General features: G+C 37.9%; 1 protein-coding gene across 2 annotated transcripts in view; it reads right to left on the minus strand.

Annotated features, from left to right (window-relative positions):
• Window positions 1-504: 504 nt before the first annotated feature.
• Window positions 505-24154, minus strand: part of DSC2 (desmocollin 2) — a 35965-nt gene continuing 12315 nt past the window's right edge. The window contains exons 6-17 of one of the 2 annotated variants that reach the window (XM_019815115.3): window positions 21643-21787; window positions 20532-20698; window positions 15615-15749; window positions 15188-15373; window positions 13363-13619; window positions 13099-13241; window positions 8260-8487; window positions 4924-5160; window positions 4432-4556; window positions 1893-2150; window positions 1187-1232; window positions 959-1100 (exon numbers count right to left, since the gene is read on the minus strand). In XM_019815115.3, coding sequence (XP_019670674.1) covers window positions 1197-1232; window positions 1893-2150; window positions 4432-4556; window positions 4924-5160; window positions 8260-8487; window positions 13099-13241; window positions 13363-13619; window positions 15188-15373; window positions 15615-15749; window positions 20532-20698; window positions 21643-21787 — 1917 coding nt within the window. In that variant the 3' untranslated portion in view covers window positions 959-1100; window positions 1187-1196. Of the gene's footprint in view, window positions 1101-1186; window positions 1233-1892; window positions 2151-4431; window positions 4557-4923; window positions 5161-8259; window positions 8488-13098; window positions 13242-13362; window positions 13620-15187; window positions 15374-15614; window positions 15750-20531; window positions 20699-21642; window positions 21788-24154 lie in introns of both variants that reach the window. The other variant, XM_011288060.4, reaches the window with a different exon arrangement.

The raw sequence follows: 24154 nt of genomic DNA on the forward strand, positions 1-24154 counted from the left end.
CATAAAACAAAAACAGAATAACTCGCTTTATAAAAGAAGAGAGATGGCTTTTTAAAATATTTAGACTCTCCAACCCAAGTAGAAATTTAAAAAATAAAGAGAAGAGAAAGAGAAGTAGAGAGAGAGAAACAGACACAGAGGGAAAGGGGAAGAGACAGAGAGAGAGAGAGAGACCAAAGACCAAGGCCTTGCAGAAATAAAAATACATTCTTAGAGCAGTTTTTAAAACTAAATTTTCCTGACAAGGTTGGTAACAGAGAAATTTAGATTCAGTTCAGGATTCTGTATAGAATACAACCTAGAAACTAAAGTCCACCAAAATGGAATTGTATTAACAGTCAATGCCTGGTTGGGACTCTCCCTTTACCTTGAGAAAGGTAATGCTGTGAGAATAAAACATTATCAAGAATGCAATATACACACTTCATAATGTTCAGGACAGCAACAGTTTTTAAGCACCACACAATTCATTAATTAGGTAAATGAATATAATGCTAAAGCAAGTTCTCTGAAATTTTCTATTAGGTTATATTTCAAGTAGCTTATGATATATACTTGAATTAATTACATTTTATTGCACTATAAGTTGGCTATTGACATTATACCCAAATGTAAACAATAATGTGGACTTCCTTAATTTTTCTACCTGTAGATCTCCTTGGATGGAAGACAACTAATTTATAACTATGTAAAAATTGGGTAATTTGTATACTTATTTACAGCATTTTTCTGTAAATATGCATTTGGCTAAAGAGATCTCATCAAAATAAAGAAGGGGAAAACCCAAAACATAGCATCTTCTATTTTTAAAAAATCCTGGCTTGTATTTAAAAAAGTGGGGGCGGGTGGGGGGCTGGGGAACAGATAAAGCCACTGGCTCTTGTAGACTTATTAGAATCCACTCATCTCCTTATGCACGCTTCTGCTAGTGTCCTAAATTTGGGTTCCAAATGATCCAAAAATTCAAGCCCATCTTCTTCTTGTCGTTCACTGCAACAACCTATAGAACCAGCCACTGATCCTTTTCCTTCATAGTTATACGTAAGGACGTAGTCTTGAGCATGCTTATGATTGTCATCCTGATCACACAGTTGCACCTTCTGCCAGGGGAGAAACACAATATATTTTATTATTATTATTTTAAACACCAAAACTTACTAACATAAAAATAATTGCTTTGATTTACCTTTCATTGTTTAATTTTTAACCAGAGTGTGTCCTCTAATGGATTCCTACATATAAAAAATGCACATGATTGGTCTGTATCACAAATCACTCTATAAATTCACTCTATAGCATGTTTCTAAAAATCACATATGTGGCAGCAAGTATCCTAGGGTTCACGTTACATAATCACGTCTAGAGTGAAATGCAAAATCCCATTAAACTGAACCCAAATGGTGGTGGGCTCGGATCTTTCCAGAGAGGCTTACTGACCATAAGGCTATAATTGCCTCGTAGCACACTTTTGGTTCCTAAGATACGATTTATCACATGGGAAATATTAACACAAAGTCATGGGAAAAAAAATAATTTGAATGTCATCACACAGATAACTTTTGTATTTTAAAAATAAAATCACATAACCTGGGATAAAGATTCTTTTCAGTTGTTCTTCTACCAAATAAATAAGACATTTCCTGTCCAGTAAGTAAGTAAGTAAATATCATCTAACATTATTTCAGTAAGAACTAAAAACCAAACAAAATGAGAGGAAAAGTAAATATCCACTTAATATCTGAGCATTATTAAATCAAAATTGAGGAAAAACAACTTTCCAATTAAGTAGATTAATAATTAACTGAAAATAAAGGTGAGGCCACTAAATTGTAACAATTCAGAACGCTGAAAAGATATCAAAATCAATTCGTAGGACACCGAGGGAAACTCACTTCACCAAGGCGGGGCTGGGTGAAATTATGCCACTCGGAGTAGGTGTATCTGCAGTTGTCCGTCTCCACGTGTCCTCCCCTGCAGGAATCCAGGGTGTGATGATGCCCCGTCCCCCGGCACGATTCCAGGGTCTGGTGTCCGCCTTTCACCATTTCAATGGTCTCCTGCCCTCCATTTTTCACTCCTGATCCCAAGGTGCCACAAATTCCCTGAGCCGAGCTGCCCACGGTATGGGTTGTGAAGCCATTCGTGGAACACTGAAACGGAAACAGTTGGCATTGGGGAAGCACAGAGAACAACCACCACCACAACAAAACGTAAATAATGTTAGAAATTCTTGTGTTAAAAGGTAAGCTCTCTGAGGGCAGGAACTAAATCCGTCTTGGCTATCCTGACCACCTATCGTAACCCCAGGACTTCATGCAGTGTCCTGGAAATCGCCAACTGTCAAGTGGTCTATCCTTGAGACAAATCAGAAAGCTTAATGTATATTCCTTCTTTGAAAACTTCTTAGAGTATTGTACAACGTCACTTATTAAATCCTTCCAACACCTCAAGCCTCAAAATCAGGATTCCGTTACCAATGTCTCACATGTATTTACCCTGCTGGGTTTAAATTCATTCCCTTCACCTGCCTAGAGCAGAAACAGAAATGATGATTGTGGGGAATAAGCTAATTAGCAAAAGAAAGATGCCTTGTTGACCCTGAGGTAGCAGGATCTCACTGTTTTAGTCCCTAGGCAGGCTAAGATAAACAGACTCAGGGCCTCGGGCATGCCGGAAATAACCACCTGCCTGGAGCCAGACCCCTAACACCAAAACCCCCTTTCCTTCACACGCATGAGTTAACGTTTACAGTTTCATTGTCTCTTTGCACACGTCCATCACACTTGTATGCCTTCTGATCATAATAAAAATGGAGCAAGGACCCTTACTCGGGGCTCTTGTTTCCTCCCGAACATTAGCCTCTCTTGCATTTTAATCGTGCGTCCACTCTCCGCCTGAGAACTCCAGACCCAGAGTCTACAACACATGATCAGTATTTTTTTTTAATTTTTAAATTTTTTTTTAATTTATTTTTTAGAGAGAAAGAGAACAGGGCAGAGGCCCAGAGAGAGGGGGACAGAGGATCTGAAGCAGGCTTCACACTGATAGCAGAGAGCCTCATGTGGGGCTTGAAGCCATGAACCGTGAGATGATGACCTGAGCCAAAATTGGATGCTTAACCCACTGAGCCACCCAGGCGCCCCGATTGGTATTTTTATTCAATGTCTAATCTAGTTCCCCTCAACTAGAACAAAAATATAGAAATAAAGTTGCCATAAACATCTTGGCTAGAATAATAAATCCTTGCAATCTTGGGGTGCCTTTTGTGGCTCGGTCAGTTGAGCTACTGACTCTTGATTTTGGCTCAGGTCATAATCTCAGGGTTATGAGATCAAGCCCCGTGTCAGGCTCCATGCTGGGTGTGCAGCCTACTCAAGATTCTTTCCCTCTGCCTCTCCCACCCTTCCTGCTTGTGTGTACTCTCTCTCCTTAAAAATAATTAATTTTTAAAAAAAATTTTTAACGTTTTATTTATTTTTGAGACAGGGAGAGACAGAGCATGAACAGGGGAGGGTCAAAGAGAGGGAGACACAGAATCTGAAACAGGCTCCAGGCTCTGAGCTGTCAGCACAGAGCCCGACGCGGGGCTCCGGACCGCGAGATCACGACCTGAGCCAAATTCGGCCGCTTAACCGACTGAGCCACCCGGGCGCCCCTAAAAGTAATTAATTAATTAATTAAAAATAAAATCCTTGCAATCTCAATAAATAAAAATAAATCAGCAGAGATGCTTCTCTGGCCACTAATTTTCTATGGTTTGTTTTTGTAGGAAACTCTAAGTTTTGTTTTATTTTTTTTTACACATTTTACACTTTTTAAAGTTTTCTAAATCTGTCCTGTTCTTACTTATCATCATTATGCTTTTTGTAGAAAATTTACATGTTCCTCATCCACATACTAGGCCAGAAACCAAAGCTGGATCTCTGTAGTCACTGGCTAGCACTGCTGGATCATAAATTTGACCTCAGGCTTCTTTCTAACCCACATTAGCACCAGAAAGACTCCATTAAAGTTATTCCCACACAGATCAAAGCTTGTAGTCATTTTATTGCTGCTGCCAGGGGAAAAAAAAAAAAAAAACTTAAAATAATTATGCTGATGATCTGTGAATAATTAAATGAAATATTTTTACAGCACAAACAGCAGTTTCAATATATAAAAAAGACCTAAAGTTGAAATCATGAAATACTTCAAGTAGGAATAATAATGACAGGCTGAAGGATTTTTAGTGTGAAGTAACACCCTATGACCACAGTGAAATATCACATAGCATCATGAGAACCAACCCAATTTTATCTACTTCCACAGGAACAATGGGATTTTATATATTGTAAGGTACCCGATTGCAAAAGAACTTGTCCCGGAAAGAGAATTCTAGTTGGTTAGGCCAGTTTGTCCTTTGTGTTTATTTTAGAAAGACAAACTACTTACCATTTTGTCATCTCCAGGAGCTTCAGTGTTTGACACGATGAGGTTCTGCTGGGCTAAATCATCGGGAAACGCTTTGGGCTGTTTAGCTGTCCCGGTAGCCCCACAGACTAAGGTAAATAGGATACCTGGAGGATGAGAGAAATTGCTTCCGTTTATCATAAAACAATGTGAAGTTACGAATTTAGGATGACTAATATGAAGACAGCTTTCCAGAAAACATACACACGATGGCCTATGGTGAAATCGTAGGCAATTGGCAAGTCCGCCCTAACCAGAGATGCCGCGAAGACGTGCTATAAGGGCTGTATTTTTGCGCTGAATTTTAGGTCTGTGCTGAGAGAACACTAGTTTCAATATATAAATTAAATATGTTGTGCCAAATTGAAATAGAACTATCTTCAAATGGCCAGCTACAGAGAGCAGTGTTGATTCGAAGAATGAGTCTTGAAAGTTATTTCAGAGGCTCTTATTTGAGTTCACGCAGGGACTTACAAAAGAGCAATGCTATGCCCAGCAGTATTGCAAGGATGGCCCATTTTCCAAGCCTCACTTCTCCGTTGCCAGTCCTTGGGTCTGTGCGAAGTGCGCAATCATTTTCAGTAACACAGTCACATAGTATAACTTTTAATGGAGTGACGACTGACAGGCCATGTCTGTCTCTAACTCTGACAGGTACTTGATATGGTCCAAATGGAAGGTCGTTCTTATAGAAAAGACGAGCTGCTGTATCTGAAAGAAAATAAAACCGAGTGATATAGAAAGTCACAAATGCCTCCTATGTTAGGATGTTCACCAAATTTCTCCACAAATGGATCTTCCTGATGGGAGGGCACAGCCAGCACAGGATCGTGAATGGGAACGGACTGAGGCGTTCTCATCTACCTCGATGGTAAACATACCGCAAAGAAAACTTTATCCCTGCTGTGTCTTATAGAAATGCCTTTTGGCTTTTGGAATAATATATTTTTCCAACCATAAACAAACCTTTTCCAATCACAAGTAATAGGCTTGTTAAGACATTGGTCTTTATCACCACTTTAAAAATTTTTAAGAGAAACATACAGTGCAATTTTCATTTATACACGATTCATCATAGAGTAACAGTCTGAAATTCTGGACATTTCTCCTTACTTTGTTTGCATATATTGTGCCAAACAGTATTACACAGTTGTGACTTACTGTCAGAGACTGATTCTGACAACTTAGAACGTGGCTGACCTTGAACATACCAGCAGGCATGAGTGGTCTTGCTGCTACGGCATCTCATGGTCCTATAGGACACTGGGGCCTGTATTTGCTTTTAGGTCAAGGGTGGAAAATATCCACATCAAAATCCAGTTGAGTCTTAAGCACATATCCAAAGATATAATATCCTCAACGTAAACACCACATGCGCATGTCCAAGAATAATCCCCCCGCAGTGTGACAATTCCATTGATTTTTAAGGTGTTTGAAGCTGTAAATATAAATTTGGATGTTTGGGTAAAGAAATCAGTGAATAAGTCTATTATAAAGGAAAGGATGGTGTGCTCCTGGGTGGCTCAGTCGGTTGAGCGTCCAGCTTCAGCTCAGCTCACGATCTCATAGCTTGTGAGTTTAAGCCTCGCAACAGACTCTGCTGTCAACGCGGAGCCCGCGTTCGATTCTGTATCTCCCTCTCTCTCTGCCCCTCTCCCACTAGCTCTCTCTCCCTCTCAAAAATAAATAAACATTTTAAAAAAGAAAACCAAATAAAAGAAAGCATGGTTAACTTGGTAAGTTTATGTGTAGGAAATAATAATAAGATTAACAAAACCAAAATTGATGGTGCATAATGTGCCATGGTCTGATGCATTCATTATCCTGTTGACTCCCTCAAATAATCCCATTTTACATATGAGTAAATTAAGGCCCAAAGAGAATAAATAGCATGGTCATATTTATGTCACTAATAAACAGTGGAGCCAGCATTTAACACAGCCTATCTGACTTCAAAGCCTCTTTAGGATACGTTCTTCTTGATTTGGTGTTTCCCAGACTTTGGGTTATTTCACAGATGAGTAAAACTTTAAAGTAACAAAGCTTTGACCAACATAATCCTGCCACTGTTTTACTGTATGAAGTAGGAATATTAAAAAAAAAAATACCATCTCGTTCCACATTATCTAAAAAGAAATGATATTATGACACCAAATCGGTAGAAAGAACAAAATCTAAAAATAAGGTTAGTTGTTCCCAAGAAAGAACAGTTGATAACCTTACACACATACACACACACCAGAACACTGTTTTTAGAAAGACTGAAAATGCTCCTGGTCCACAGAGCAGGATTCGGGACACAGGGTCTTAACTTGTCACCGTAGCTTCTATGTGTCCTTGTTTTACTTCCCTCTTCCTATTTCCCCTCCCTTGGCTCACAACTTTTGTTTTTTAATTTGTCATAAAAGAAATAGAGGAATATTCATTGGAAGCATGGGGTTGAAAACCATTCAAGGACACCATAAGGGCAAACCCTCTGTTTATGGCAGATCTTGAACCGTGAACGCTGAAGTGGGGGGCAACCAGGCCATCAGGGCCCGTGGGCAGAACAGTCAGGAGATGCCGAGAGCACCGCAGAGTGAAGAGCCGATGGAGTGAGTGAGGCAGCTGGCACGGAGAGGCCCCTCCATTTTGCCATTCTTATCACCATAGATCCTCTCATGGGGAAAGTCAGAAGTACAGACTAGGAACTAAGTTGGGGGAGAATCCCAACTAGAAAACAAAAGACGAGGGGCGCCTGGGTGGCGCAGTCGGTTAAGCGTCCGACTTCAGCCAGGTCACGATCTCGCGGTCCGGGAGTTCGAGCCCCGCGTCAGGCTCTGGGCTGATGGCTCAGAGCCTGGAGCCTGTTTCCGATTCTGTGTCTCCCTCTCTCTCTGCCCCTCCCCCGTTCATGCTCTGTCTCTCTCTGTCCCAAAAATAAATAAACGTTGGAAAAAAAAATGTTAAAAAAAAAAAAAGAAAACAAAAGACGAGAAAAGGTCAGAGGTCAATGCAGTGCAGAGACAAGGGACAGCAGAGTGGACACTGTGACGCATACCCAGATTCCCTGCACTCGGGGACATACTCTCCTCACATTGTCCCAGCTGTTTGGGGAGGCCATAAGCTTCTTCAATGTCTGTGCCATTTTGCCAAAAGTCACCCACTCCACTGACTGAGCCATGAAAGAGTAGAGAGGCTCAACTTGGGGCCCCCTGAAGGGCCATTAACTCAGACTCCCTGTGGGATTAACTACAGCTGTTCTTTGACTTGGCTGCAGCTTGGCTTTTCTCTGTCCAATTCTGCTTTCCTTCCTTTCACATCTACTGATGCCAAGCAAATTCCTTATGAATACTCTGCCTGAGAAACTCTTGTCTCAGAGTTCACTTCCTAGGGAACAGACCTGCAACATATGGTGATCCCCTTACGACCTAGGAAACCATTAGTGAGTGAAGAATCTATGTGGAGGAGAGGTCAGCAAGTCAGGAAGTGATGGCATTAGACCCAGGCTAAGGCGGGATATGTACATGGGAGGGGAATGGGGACTCACACAGCCCCTAACAGAATCTTGACACAGGAGAGATTAGAAACGGTGCAAGAGGGGCACCTGGGTGGCTCAGTCAGTTAAGCAACCCGCTCTTGATTTTGGTTCAGGTCATGGTCTCATGGTTCCTGAGTTTGAGTCCTACTTCCCACCACACCGGAATGGAGGAACTTTCCTTCTTTTATTGGTGGTTCCCACACGGTGATTATTCTCATGTTGCATCAAGAAAAAAATATTTTAGACATCCGGATGCTGAAAAGGACAAAGTCATGTTTAGTAATACGTACCATTAATTTTTGTCAGTCTCCACATTCTTTCTATGCCTGCATCAGGAACACTCTCCAAACTGAAGTCAAAGGGTGGGCCATTTATAGGATCGTCAGGATCCACTGCAGAGATGTCCGCAGATGACATGACGGTTTTGCAGATGACCACCGTCTGTTTTGGGATAACTGGGCCATTATCGTTCACGTCTTCAAGTATAATTCCCAGTGTCCCAGTACACGTTCTCCCATCTAGAAAATTGGATATAAAAATAGAACATCTTAATGTTCTGAGTTTTAACTAGGAAATTCTACATTGGAAAAAAAAAGTTTTAAATGTGAATTTGGCACTTGTGACATATCAATGACAAGCGCAAAGCTGTGCCCTTAAGGAATGTTAAAAAAAATTGTCACTTTCGGATGGGTTGGAGAGATAATAACTATTTAGGTTTGTCATCCATTCACTATCCATGCAACTGAGATGGAAACTGTTATAGAGGTTAGTTTTGACTGATTTTTAAAAAGGAGAAAAGAGGATGAACAAGGGCATTTCTGGTATACTTAAAAGCACAAGGACATTCAGGAAGGTGGGAAAGCATAACATGCACATCCATGTTCTAGACATAATGAAGGGGAAGGCAAATTGGTTGGAGTTCAAAACCTCAGAGAAGAGCCAAGGGTCCTTGAAAGCCATTCTAAGGAGCCTGGAGTTTAATATACATCTAGGAAGTGAGTAAGGTTTTGGAGCAGGGGAACTGAAAGGTAAGATTGTGGATATGGAAGATTAGAACAACATAGTACATAGGACCATTTGAAGGACGAAAGACTCCAGAAGCAGAAAATCACTTGCAAACCAAACTAATCAGAGTGGCTGTAGCCTAAAGGAATGCATCTATCTATATATTTATTTTATTTTTTATGTTTATTTATTTGTTTTGAGAGAGAACAAGAGAACGAGCAGGGAAGGGGCAGAGAGAGAAGGAGAGAGAATCCCAAGCAGGCCCCTCGGTGTCAGCACGAGCCTAACTTGGGGCATGAACCCACGAACTATGGGATCATGACCTGACAAGAAACCAAGAGTTGGACGCATAACGGACTGAGCCACCCAGGCACCCCTCATCTGTCTATATATATTTAATAAAAACTTACTGAATAACCACTTTGTACAGGGCACTGTGCTGGCAAACAACCTAGGGGATTCAAAGAGGAAGTGAGCATGTGTCCAGGCCACAAACGAGTAACACAGTTGTGAAGCCCGAAGCTGAGCACAAATCCAGGACTTCTGTCTCTAAACCACTTATTCTTTCTTCCATTTAATAAGAAGGGCTTGGATATCAAGCGGGGAGAAGAGGGGAACAAACCTGTGCTGCCTGCTGCCTGGGGCCGTGTCTTAGATAAAACTGCCAACCTAGGAGAGCTGGAAGATGGGGCACAGCCCTAGAGTCACAACCTCAACCCAGGTAACAGGACCTATGATACTTGCAGTGTCTTCAAGGGCCAGAACTGGTTCTGAAACGTGAGGCACAGCAAAGGACAAGGTGGGGGCAACTCTAAGACTCCTATGGGGTGAAGCAGGAAAGAGGGAGAAACCAACAACAGAGAGACAACCGAACACCTCCCACGTGATAGAAGCTTGCAAGTTAAAATTCCAGAATGAGCAAGATTAATGTTAAAAGGAAAACCAAAATCATCCATCAGAAGATTGATTCACCCTACACAAGACATCTTTGAAACATGTATGTTTAGTATCTTCAAAGACATAAAAAGGGCAACTACTTCAACAACAATGAAATTATAGCTTAAATTCCAGTAGAAATAAAACAGCAACATTCCTCTCATAGGGACTCTAGAAGAAGAGAATAACTAGAAAGTCGGGGAAGCAGTATTTAAATACATAATTGCTGAAAATATCCCATAATTAAAGAAAAACATGGTCTTCCGTGCTAGATAAATAAAAATACATTCACACCGTAAATGTTGTATTAAAACTATAGAATGCAACCTAAGGAACTATAAAAGTTATCTAGACATACTATCCACAAAGGGACAATAGTGAGATTGACAGTAGGATAAACATCAGCAACAAGAGATGCCACAAGATAATGGAGTATGACCTGCACAGTGTTGAGGAAAAGAAGGAGTTAACTCAAAACTTTAAACCAAGTCAAATTATCAAATCAAGCATGAGAATATTTTTCAGAGCAAGTCAGGCAGGATTTAACACCTATACCACACCATTGGACGGACTAGTAAAGGACATGCACCAGCAAGAAGAAACGGAGAACCAGGAGAGAAGAAATGAGATGACAAGAGAGAAGAAACAAGCTGCCAAGAAACAATGCAACTATCTCTCATTTTGGACAACTAAACAAAGAGGGAGAAGAAGAGGGAGACAAAGGAAGCAGGGAGATGCGTATTTCATCTACCTGGCATACTTTTCTCAGGGCAGAATAATTTCACTTCTCACAATCTCTTGTTCTCACGCTATGTGCTGTTTTCTGGCTCTCTCTGGAAATTGGGACTGATGGTGGTCTTGAACACTTCTTTTCCATTTGAGTCCACACACTGAGTTGAAAGCACACGGCTTACTGACTGAATCTAATTGCATGGTCTTTGAAAGTTGAAACTCTTCCGTGTTTGCTCTTCTACTACTGTGCTGAATGCCTGAATTTCCTTCCATTAAACATTTGGAGTTGTTCAATACACTCCGTTTTTTTGCACACTGTCATTCATATTGGTGTACAATATGTAAACCAAAGATCTTAGACATCTAATTCAGTGTCTCACAGCTGTTATTCATCTGTTGATTAAATAAATAATCCCCTTATTCATTGGAGCGTATGCATGCAATGGTCACCTAATGTCAAAGCAATTCTATATAAGTAAGTACTAATTCCAAATATGAAGTCATGCAAAGCCATGGTTTTGTGATTTTTGTGCATGGCGCCCTCCTGGTAAATGTTTTAAACATTTTTTGAAAGCACGCTCCTCCCCAAAGCACGAATAATACAACAAACATAAAAACCTAAAACTGAGCTATACGGAGGAGATACTTGAGTGACACTGCCAGGAGAGCTGAATTTGAGAAGATACTGAGAAGAAGAGAAATTGAACGCCAACTGAAGAAATAGCTATGTTCAGGAGAGCGGAAGGTGGTACCAGAAAACATGTGGATAATAGAGGAGTGTGTGGAACAGTTTATACACAGAAGCGTTGCAAGAGAGTTTCAGAAAGAGGAAGTAAGTGCTGTAGAGAAGCAGGAGGGTGGAAGTGAGAAATGGACCCAGAGGTCAGTGCTCACTCACGAAAGAGACTCTTTCATTAGGAAGCAGCTGGGGTGGGGGGGGTGGCAAATGAAATTAGCTAGTATAGATTTGAGAAAAAGGTACAAACAAAAACACACAAAAAACATCCTTTTGTAGAATCTCAGTTCAAGGAATAAATAGACATAAAATTATTTATCCCCTACCCTCTTCAACAGAAATGAATGGGAAAGGCCCCACTACACATTTATTCTATTCTGCAGTGATGATTAACTCATCTAAACTCCATACACATATTTGATCTCTCAATTATTTAATCTCTTCTGCAACAAAAGAGAATGTAGAATAAAATTATATCCCAAATGTCTAATCCCAGATAGTAGTTTTATCTTATCTATCAACAAACCATTTGCCAAGTGCTATTTAAAATATAAAAAGAATAGGGGTGCCTAACTGGCTCAGTCAGTTAAGCATCCGACTTCAGCTTAGGTCATGATTTCACGGTTCGTGGGTTTGAGCCCCACATCAGCCTCTGTGCTGACAGCTCAGAACCTGGAGCCTGCTTCGGATTCTGTGTCTCCCTCTCTCTCTACCCCTCCCCTGGTTGGGCTCTGTCTCTCTCTCTCAAAAATAAACATTAAAAAAGAATGTAAAAAGAACAGATTTGATTTTCATATCATTCTTCTTTTTCACTTGCCTTTGACCAAAAAGCAGGTCCTGACAACGGGACAAAGGAAGCTGAGGCCTTAAAGGGCAATCTTCAATTAATCAAAGTTAAATTAATAATAATTACAACCTTTCCAATTCAGCCAATGGATATGAACCATCTCTCATTAATTTAGAGTGGACTGAAATACCGAGAACATCTTTCAAAGTCACTTCTAAGTTCCAACTTTGTAAGCCAAAGTGTAATAACTTATGTTTACTGGAGCTGGCATATTTGGTTTATGGATGCACAAAGGTCAAACGTATAACATGTACTAAGTGGGTCTCATATATAACCACTGTGCTCATACTTCCCTCAGTTTGGTAGGACTCACAGAACATTTTACATTTCATATGGTTTTATGGATTCACAAAATTTGTCTTCCTAATTTTATAATATACTATTAATCGTATCTATGATTACTTTTATATAATGTCCTTAATCAGAATTCTAACCCCCAAGTATATCGATAGTTTCTTGTAAAAAGACAGAACCGTTTTCCAGGAATGCACATGGGGCAGTAAGTATGTTCTCCCTGTAATGAATTTTCCTTCCACAGTGAATATTTTAAAAAGAGATGACTAGATAAATTGAAGGTAATGTTACCAAAGTAACTTTCTCAATGTTCAATTATTGTTTACTTTTAATAAGCCACGGTTTCCAGTATTTCTATAACTAAATTATTTTATAATTACACAAAACGGGGGGTGTTATTAGAGAGCAGACATGAATTAATAAGTTACAGCAAACTTCTCACTTGCTCTATGTCTTTTGGGGGAGAAATACATTTTGAAAATATATGCAGCTGATTTAAAAATCTATACTGTTGGCTTAAACACTGAGGATGTAAGTAGGTGAGAATTGATGTAGCAGGATTAAAAACAAAGTTCTTACCTTTGCCTGATGCAAGGATTGTAATATTATATGCACCACTTCTGATGGTCTCTGTCTCTCTATCCAGGCTTCTGAAAGTTGTGATTGATCCTGAGTTTTCATCTACTGTCACCCATCCTTTTGGATCAGTTAATTTCTTATACCTGTTAATAATGATAAATTAAAATGACAAAATGGGTCATAGGCCAGATTATAATTCTGGAATCAAAACAAGTTATGAATTTTAAAAACATGGTAAATTTGGAGTTAACTAAAAGAAGATACCTTATGCCACTGCTACTTTTCGTCTCGGGGTCATATGCTTTATATCCGTTGCTCTTTGTTCCCGGTGCCGCATTTTCTCTAATTTGAACGGTTTGCACTGCAGGGCTACACTCAGGGCCCTCATCCTGATTTTTTACATTAACGGTAACTGTTGCTGTGCTCATGACTGATCGTGAACTAGCCTCCTTAGAATACGGAGCTTCATTAACTACACCAATTTGTAGGTTCACCTGTTGTCTTTCTTCATAATTCAGTGGCTACAAAAGCAAGTGTGTTGAAAATCAGATCAAGACGTTTAACGTTTGGCCATGCTAAGTGGCATACATAACTCGTGCCGGGAATAGTCCTGACAATATTAAACATAGACTCAGAAACGAGGTGGTGGTTGGAAGAGGAGAATCCTTCAACTGATTCAGTATTTGGGTGGACAAAACGAGCAAAACAAAACAAACAAAAACTGTTCTTCAACTGCAAGTAATATCAGAGGTCCTGATAATGATTGCAAAAGTATGTGAGGTTAACACTTGAGACGTTAGGAACTCCATAACCTAACCAATAGTTATTTTCTGCTCCATTCATTTTTGGGACAACTTATCCTACCATTCTGACATGAATAAAATTATTTGTACCTGGTTTGGGGTAGAAACTATGGGTCAAATTTTCTGAAATGTTTTTCAGAGAGGACAGAGAAGAAACTGGAAAGCTCATGGACATTACACTGTCTTTTGTTAGCTCTTCCATCCCAGGTACTTTCTAAAAAACACTGGTAGTACCAAATTTACTGGAACGTTTTTATTTTATCTTGCCTGATATTAGTTATAATGGGAATGGGTAAAGCCATTCCCTACAAGACAGAGATTTTGTCAGGTGTTAAGACTTCACAGAGATAAGATTCTTTCTTAGAATACCAAGGATTAGGGTAGGGGTTGGATGAGGAAAGAGATAAGATTCAAAGGACATTTCTTTACTCTTTGAAATACAGAAATTAACCCACAAAACTGCAGCTAATTTTCATCATGGTAAGAATAAAGAATTCATCACTTTTGATTCTTCCCCTTTGTGAAAATGTACAAAAAGGGAAACTACACGGACCCAGGATAGAATCACATTCTAGATAAAGATACAGCACAATGAAGACTAGGACTGTGTCCAAAACAAATGGAGCTCAGGTGGCTTTATGGGCTAACTGGCTCTGGAAATAGCAGTGAGGTCTTCTGAGATGTTGCAGAATAGTATTAGAAAGAGGTTTTACAAGTATCTGCATCTTTGAATGGTTGACGATTCCCATTCTTAACCAAGAAGCTAAGGTTGTAATGTATGCTAGATACAGATGAGCAGATCTACAAACGCTCTCCCTGTGGGTCTTACCAGGAATAACTCACCATTTGGGAAATTCAGTAAATAAGTGTAGTCTCCCTGACCCAGCTACAGAAAGAATGGGCCAGGAAAGTTTGGCCCCAAACTTGGCCCCCGTGGGCATCAAAGCTGTGCCAGTATTTGAACTGTTAAGAGATGTTGGTTATAAAGTGGATACTATTGACCATATGTACATGTATATACACACACATATATATATACACACACACATATACACACACATATATATATACACATATATATATATTATTTTAAAAATCATGCCTTTATAAAAGGTTTCCCAAATTGAATATATCCATCCCATTATAGATATGGAGAACATTTACATTTACCTATATATCTACATTATTTGTATATTTACCAGAATTCTTTTCTTCTCATTAAACCCTAGTATGCTAATCTATGATATTATAAGCTACAAATAACTAATTTACTTATTTATTCTTACCTTAACCACATACAGAACTCCTTCATTGGTTCTGGGATCTGTTACAATTTTAAAATTCCCATTTTCATTGCCCTTTAAAATGGTATAATTGGCTCTCCAATTAGCAGTATTTATTAAATCCTTATCTTCCACGGTAACACGTAAGATTTCCACATCAACTCTATTTTCTTCCACTGATGTCACATACTAAAATAATAAAAAACAACAAAAAAAGGCTTAATTAGTTACTGTAACCCATAGAGCACAGCGGGAAGTAAACTCAGTTCTTCTAATTTCCAAGGACTATGGTCACATGATTTTAAACCCTGAGTCCGGGTTACTGTCACGTGACTGGGGATACTGCATTTGAAATCATGCAGCATGGAGAGAGGTATGCATGTTTAACACTGGGTCATACATTTTTCTTTTATTACTATCATGTACTTACAGAGGTACGGGTGAATGTTGGCAAGTTGTCATTTACATCTTCAACATTAATGATGCAAGTTGAAGTTGTCTGCAAACCAAAATATTGACCATCCATATCCTGGACTTTTATTTTCAGCTGGTATTTATCAATTAGCTGAAAGGAAAGAATTTAATTATTATGCAAAAGCAACATTATAAATGGAATCCTAATTTACACTCTGTAAATTTTCTTGCATTAAAAATTTAAGAAGAACACTTAAATTTCATAGTTTTCATGTACTAGCAAAAGAATAATTTCCTGACACCCGTATTTTTCTATTAATTTATTAAAATAGAGTAGTTTCTTAAATTTATTTTTATTTTTTTAAAGTCGTTATTCATTTATTTTGAGAGGGAGACAGCAAGAGTGAGCAGGAGAGGGGCAGAGAGAGAGAATCCCAAGCAGGTTCCATGCTGTAAGTGCAGAGCCCAATGTGGGGCTCAAACTCATGAACTGTGAGATCATGACCTGAGCCAAAATCAAGAGTTAGACACTTAACCAACTGAGCCACCAGGTGCCACTAGTTTCTCAAATTTAAAGTGCTACTCATAGAATATAGAAGAATTGGTTTTAGTTTTACTCACCAGAAAGAGAAGATATAGCCATAGCACATTTTAAAATTGCCTAGTAGTTAATCAAAATCTTTATCTCTTTTCCAAAGTACATTTTTAAGCTGAAAAATACATAGCAGTGACTCTCATACCAGTCTTGTAATAATTAGGTGAGATATCCTCACATAAAAAAGGTAGATTTTAAATATTTACATTTGTAAAAAGATCCGGAACTGTAATTTTTTCTCTCTATGGAAAATGGAATCTGGTTCTTAGGGCTTTCTATTCATCAGGGATTGAAGAACGTTCACTTAGAGTTTAAGAAAAATGTGTTTCTTCTCATAATGGTTTCATTTATCTTAAGTACTGAAGCATGAAAGGATTAAAAGCAACTCTAATAATAATGCCTTCTGGATGAACTTTAGAAGTCTTGGGTTCTATTCCTAACTCTAAAGTAACAAATGTAATCTCTCTGGCAGTTGGAAAAGTCATGTAAAACATTTTTTTCATGTTCATTTATTTTTGAGAGACAGAGCACGAGCAGGGAAGGGGCAAAGAGAGACAGGGAGACACAGAATCTGAAACAGGTTCCAGGCTCTGAACTGTCAGCACAGAGCCCGACACAAAGCTCGAACTCACGAACGAGCCATGAGGTCATAACCTGAGCCGAAGTCGGACACTCAACCGACTGAGCCACCCAGGCGCCCCTGGAAAAGTCTTTTTAGCTAAGTTTTCTCTTCTATAAAATGATAATACTAATACCCTTCTTACATAATTCAACTCTTTTTTTTTTAATTTTTTTTTAACATTTATTTATTTTTTGAGAGACAGAGACAGAGCATGAGCAGGGGAGGGGCAGAGAGAGAGAGACACACACACAGATTTCTGAAGCCAGCTCCAGGCTTTGAGCTGTCAGCACAGAGCCCAACGTGGGGCTTGAACTCACAAACTGCGAGATCATGACCTGAGCCGGAGTCGGATGCTTAACGGACTGAGCCACCCAGGTGCCCCTCAACTCTTTTCATAAGACAAAATAATACATAAAAAACCAGCCTAACCTTTCACCAAGAATGTTTACTCTCCTCTTAATTCCGTCACTTCTTAAACTTTCTCGTCTGTGTGTATTGCCTAAAATAAAACTAAAAGTTCTCTATCTCTATGCTTTTTACACATGTAATTTTCCTGATTTACTCTTCTCTCATAATCAATCATATAGATAGAGTTAAAAATACTGGCCTCATTTAAAAACTCATGCTAGTGTACTTGCAGGAGAGAATGCATATTTTGTTTGTAGTGAACTGAGGTTTATTGAAAACAATCAACTGGCTGATCAAGCAAAGGAAGAAATGAAGTTTGGGACCTAAATATTAACTTGTGATATCTTGAGATGGAAGACAAATTGTGATGTGTAAAGCGCTTAAGTGGTTGAAGGCAACAGATGAAAGCTGGAATCCTGGCATTAATAAGTGTCTCTAAAACATTCATGGGTGAAAACACTCCCAGACTCCTTCATTAGTCCTGTGTTTTCAACTGACTTATAGAAGGATCTATTTAAGATTTGATGGTCAAAGAGGATTTGGTTTATAATTTGCTTTTCCTGAGCACACAAATTCCATGAAGAAGCTGTATAATTTATAGACTGTAGCAGTAATTCACTCAGTCATTTATTCTGCAGATTATACTGTTTTCTTCACTGTCACGCACTCACAGTAAAAATAAATGAATTTATAAATAATAAAATAAAATTTTAATAAAATACAATTTCACTAAGGAATGTCTTTGTAGATGCAGTAAAAAAAAGAAGAATTTTGCTAAATTTTCTTAAATTTCAACCCATAGTCTAGTGAAGAAAGGGGACATATGCATAAAGCATTTCTTCTATATAACATAGTATGATGTTCTTCTCAAGGGAAGTACCTGTGTGATTGTTTATGAACTGAATTAGCTATTGTGTGGGTTTTTTAAATAAAATACCATTTTTTACATGAAAGACACTGACAGTTATTTAGACTAGTGTTAGAAGACAATTTGTCATACATAAAGTGAATCTGTCACTTCAAGGAAAACAACTATGTTACCAATGATAAATTGGGGTTTTCAAGCAAGAATGAGAATTCCAGAAAGCCTGTATCGACCAATGTGGTATCAGTGGAGGTGAGAAGGTGACTTTTTCCCATATGGTATATGAAATGTATCAATATATGGAAGGAGGATCTGCATAACTCAGTGAACCACTATTTTCCAAATGGTCAACACATGATGTTACAAAATCATACATGGGTAAACTATCCACTCACAGTATAAGATAGACAAATGGATTTTAATGTAACAAAGTACAAAACTCATTGATAAGGCACACTGCACACTGCAAAAAAACAAAACAAAACAAAACAAAAAAAAAAACAAACCCAAAAACTGATGAAATATTTATGAAACCAAACCTGTCAAGTTTTGGTGTAGTATTAAAAAAGAGTAGCCATAATGATCTGAAATAACTATTAAAAAACTCCTCTCCTTTCTAACTTCATATCATGTTGGATTTTCTTTATATACTTTAGCTAAAGCTACATATTATAATAAACCAAATGCAGAAAGAGATATGAGAATCCACCAGTCTTATGCTAAGCCAGGTATTAAAGAGACTTGGAAAAATGCATTATAATGTCAGTCTTCCCAGCAGATTACTTACTGTTTTGGAAAATTATCTTTTATAAAAATGTTATTTATGTTAACATGTAATATATTTATGATTTTTTAAATGGGTACATAAATAAATATTTTAAACTTCTGACAGCTTTAAATACTAACGGAGTAAGTATCAATAAATATAACCCACTAAACAAAAGATCTTGGGAATCCTCAATAGCATTTATTGGTCCTGAGACCAGAAAATTTAAGGGCCACTGTTCTAATCCATGAGAAAACAAAAGAGGAAGAAGAAATGAATCTGGTACGAAGTTTTCAGGAATCAAAGACATACCTGACAAACAGGTATTTACTATATTTTAAGATTAAGGATTATAAATGTAGTATGTAGGCCAGATAAACTACTATAAGAATTCAGATGAATAGGGGAGCCTATGTGGCTCAGAACATCAAGTGTCCAATTCTTGATTTCAACTCAGGTCATAATCTCACAGTTAGTGAGTTCAAGCCCCGTGTTGGGCTCTGTGCTAATAGCTAGAAGCCTGCTTGGGATTCTGTCTCCCTCTCTCTCTCTGCCCCTTCCGCACCTGCTCTTTATTTCTCTCTCAAAACAAACAAAAATAAACTAAAAAAAAAAAAAAAAAGAATTCAGATGAATAAATGCTTGGTGAAGGAAGTAATAGTGAATAACCAAGTGAATGATTCATTAAACTAGGATAGTTGAAGCAGAAATGGACAGAATATAACTAGAAGATAATTTTGGAAGTAACATCAACGAGATTTGGAAAGTGATTTGATCAAGGGAGCAAGAGAAGACATCACATACAATTTTGAAGACATGAATCCAAGCTGACAACAGAAAAATTAACAGGAAAAAAATGTACTAATGTCACCTGAACTCAAAAACATTGGAAGAAGAACATATTTAGATGGAAAGAAGAGTTCAATGTTATATGTATATTGCATCTTAGGTACCTGTGAAACACCCAAGTAAAGATTTCAAGCAATCAATGGAAAATGGTAAACTAGAGATCAAAGAGATAGAAATTAACTTTTCTTGTAATTTATATAAGGGGAAGAACGTAGATGAGATGGTTGAAGAAGAGATGACACAGGCAAAAAAAAAGAAGCATTGTTATCTGTAAATAACAAATTTCCGAACATTTTCAAAAGTTTCACTTCTCATATTTGGCCTTGTTTGTACTACTATACTATAATTATGTTTATATTAGGACAATTGACCTTGTAAAACATACATTTCAAGAGAGAACAAATTAGCAGTTCAAAATTAGCAGACTGTGAGGTTAATGATCTCCATCAACACACTTAAAATACTGACTTTTATAAAATTAGATTCACAACATGCTTTTTCAAAAACACATCTACATGGGCGCCTGGGTGGCGCAGTCGGTTAAGCGTCCGACTTCAGCCAGGTCACGATCTCGTGGTCCGTGAGTTCGAGCCCCGCGTCGGGCTCTGGGCTGATGGCTCAGAGCCTGGAGCCTGGAGCCTGTTTCCAATTCTGTGTCTCCCTCTCTCTCTGCCCCTCCCCCGTTCATGCTGTCTCTCTGTCCCAAAAATAAATAAACGTTGAAAAAAAAAATTAAAAAAAAAAAAACACATCTACAGGTGCTAGACAGAGATCTACGATTAAATGGCCATGTGATAATCAGGTTTTGTCTGCCAGTATTTATGTTACCTCTCTGTCTAGCTGAGATGATGACGTGGTGATCACGCCTGTCGTCGGATGCATAGAAAACAGCGTGGCTGACGCTGGCAACTGCTCGATGATGGAGTACTTGAGACGCGTGTGCATCGTGTCAGGTTCATCTTTGTCAGTTGCACATACCTGGCCCACGGTAGAGCCTACATGTTGAAAAATCCTCTTCAGTATACAAACCTTTTACATTTTCAACTTTCCCTTTTTTTTCACTCCTCTCCATCTACTCAAAAAACTTTTCGACCACTTAATTATATGTCAGAGTAATAATTCATACATTTGCAGACTTCTATATGAAGTATCATTTCTTGTAAATATCCCAGCATTCGAACATTTTGGAATTTGGTGACCGTATCCGCATTTACTGTATTTAATGTATAATTTATAAATGTTGACAATGCCCCTCCAATTGCCTTTGTATTTCTAGACTAAAGAATTCCAATTATTCTTTAACCTCTTTCTATTTGTAAGTCTCCACTTAAATGGATCAAATGGTCAAAAATGTGTCCAAAATTCTTGGTTCGGTTAGATCTTTCTAGAAGACTCAAAGATTGCATTCTGACTTCCAGCTGAAATGGTTCATTTTAATATGATTGAGAAAATGCATGATTTTCAATGACCTTTATGATTATTCTCAGAATATTGTCAATCATTTAATCACTATGGAATATCAGTAGATCTCCTCAAGGCTAAGACTTCAATTACTTAAAGACTCCTTTTTAGAGTACATTCTCTTAAAAGTATTTATTTTATCTCACACAGGAAGGCAAAATAAGATACTGAATAACTTCTCTATTTTTCAGGTACGATGCTTGGCATTCCAGGTGTATAATGTATCATTTAATCTCCATAACAATCTTGCATATCAATAACCCGTTTTACAGATAAGAAAACTAAGGTTTGTCAAAATTAGGAAGTTTGTCCAGGGTCACAGCTAGTGAAAGGCAGAGTAAAATTCCACCCACAGAGGTCTGAGTGACAAGTGCCTTGTTCTTGCCAGCAAGATATGCTGCCTCCCAATGGCCACCATGAAGCTCAACTTATGAATTAAAACATTAAGTTACCGTATATTGTTAAGGTAGGTACTCACCAACTCTGCAGTTTTCAGGAACTGTAAATATGTAAGTTGTTTCTGTAAAAATTGGGTAGTTATCATTTTCATCCTCAATTCTGATTACCAGGGGCAGTGGAAGTTCTGGAGTGTATCCATCTGGAGTTGTGGCAAAGGCAATCAGCTGTGAGGAGTAAAATAAGAAAAAAAGCAAAATTAAAATATGGTTTACACTTGCTTTGGCTTTAGTTTGGAAACTGTGTGGCATTGCAGTGCGAATTTTGCCATTTGTTATTGTTTTGGGATGTGGACATGACCTTACTGTGATAAGAGGTGGTTAATCCCGTGGTATACTACAGCATTTTATGTTTATCTAATATAATAACATAGATAATTTTGGTTTCTTCACTAGTGCTGCACGTTTTTCATGAGTGTAATGGCTTTTATCATTATTTCCCAGAACAGTCTTGAAGATTGTTTTGTGGCTTTTTCTTATTTTATTTTGTTTTTTAAGTGTTTTTTTTTTTTAATTTTAATCCCAGTTGTTAACATACAGTGTTATATTAGTTTCAGGTGTACAATATGGTGATTCAGCAATTCTATAAATTACTCAGTGCTCATCCTGATAAATGTACTCTTTAATCGCCAATCCCTATTTCACCCATCTCCCTGCTCCTCCCTCGCTCTGGTAACTAGCACTTTGTTCTCTACAGTTACCAGTCTGTTTCTTGGACTATCTCTCTTTTTTTTTTTTTCCTTTGTGCTTTTGTTTTGTTTATTAAATTCCACAGATGAATGAGATCATATGGTATTTGTCTTTCTCTGACTGACTTATTTTGCTTAGTATAGTACTTGCTAGCTCCATCCTTGTCATTGCAAATGGCAAGATCTCATTCTTTTTTATGGCTGAATAATATCCCATTGTATATATCACTCTTCTTTATCCATTCAGTGGATACTTGGGCTGCTTCCACAAATTTGGGCATTGTAAATAATGCTGCCATAAACATAGGGGTGCTTGTATACCTTTAAATTAGTGCTTTTGTATTTGGGGGGTAAATGCCAAGTAATACAATCACTGGATTGTGTGGTAGTTTTATTTTTAACTTTTTGAGGAACCCCCCAACAGTGGCCACACAAGTTTGCATTCCCATCAACAGTGCCAGAGGATTCCCCTTTCTCCACATCTTTGCCAACACTTGCTTTTTCTCGTGTTTTGATTTTAGCTATTCTGCCAGGTGTGAGGTGATATATCATTGTGGTTTTGACATGTATTTCCCTGCTGATGAGCGATGTTGAGCATCCTTTCATGTGTCTGTTGGCCATCTGGATGTCTTCTTTGGAGAAATGTCTGTTCATGTTTTCTGCCCATTTTTTTAATGGAGTTATTTGTATTTTGGGTGTTGTTTTATAAGTTCTTTATACATTTTGGATACTAACCCTTTATCAGATATGTCATTTGAAAATATCTTCCCCCATTTGGTAGGTTGTCCTTTAGTTTTGTGTATTATTTCCTTTGCTGTGCAGAAGCTTTTTATTTTGATGTGGTTCCAATAGTTTATTTTTGCTTTATTTCCCTTGCCTCAGGAGACATATCTAGAAAAAAGTTGCTATGGCTGATATAAGAGAAATTACTGCCTGTGCTCCCTTCTAGGATTATTATGGTTTCAGATCTCACATTTAGGTCTTTAATCCATTTTGAATTTATTTTTGTGTATGGTATAAGAAAGTGGTTCAGTTTCATTCTTTTGCGTGTTGCTGTCCAGTTTTCCCAACACCATTTGTTGAGAAGACTGTCTTTTTCCCTTGGATATTCATTCTTTCTTTGTCAAAGATTAACTGACCATAAAATTGTGGGTCTATTTCTGGGTTTTCTGCCCTGTTCCATTGATCTATGTGTCTTTTTTTTTTTTTATGCCAGTACCATACTGTTTTGATTAGTACAGCTTTGTAATACAACTTGGAGTTTGGAACTGTCATGCCTCCAGCTTTGTTTTTCTTTTTTAAGACTGCTTTGGCTATTCAGGGTCTTTTGTGGTTCTATACAAATTTTAATATTGTTTGTTCTAGCTCTGTGAAAAATGCTGTTGATATTTTGATACGGATTGCATTAAATCTATAGATTGCTTTGCATAGTATAGATATTTTAATAATGTTTGTTCTTCCGACCTATGAGCCTAGAATATCTTTTCATTTCTCTATTATTTTGTTTTGTTTGAAAGTTTTAGGTGCACGGATTTTAATTATAACTTTCTGGATCTTCATTAACTTTGGTTTCTTAGGACTCCAAATTCCCCAGGTGCTGTTAACTAGAATATTATCTTATATTCTACTAATTAGGATTTTAGTTATATTTGGTAGTTATATTTAGATTTTTAAGTTACGAATTTTTAAATTTAAAAAAGGAAAATCAGAAATAAAGCAAATGCATGGCTATACATTGTGTGTGGAATACAATTTATTTCTTTTACTTTTATAATATGAATTCTAATTCCAAGTTTTCTCATAACAGCTTTCAGAAAAAGCAGAACATCACAGATACTTAGGAGGC

The sequence above is a fragment of the Felis catus genome, chromosome D3 (genome assembly GCF_018350175.1).
Source record: "Felis catus isolate Fca126 chromosome D3, F.catus_Fca126_mat1.0, whole genome shotgun sequence".
NCBI classification, from domain to species: domain Eukaryota; kingdom Metazoa; phylum Chordata; class Mammalia; order Carnivora; family Felidae; genus Felis; species Felis catus.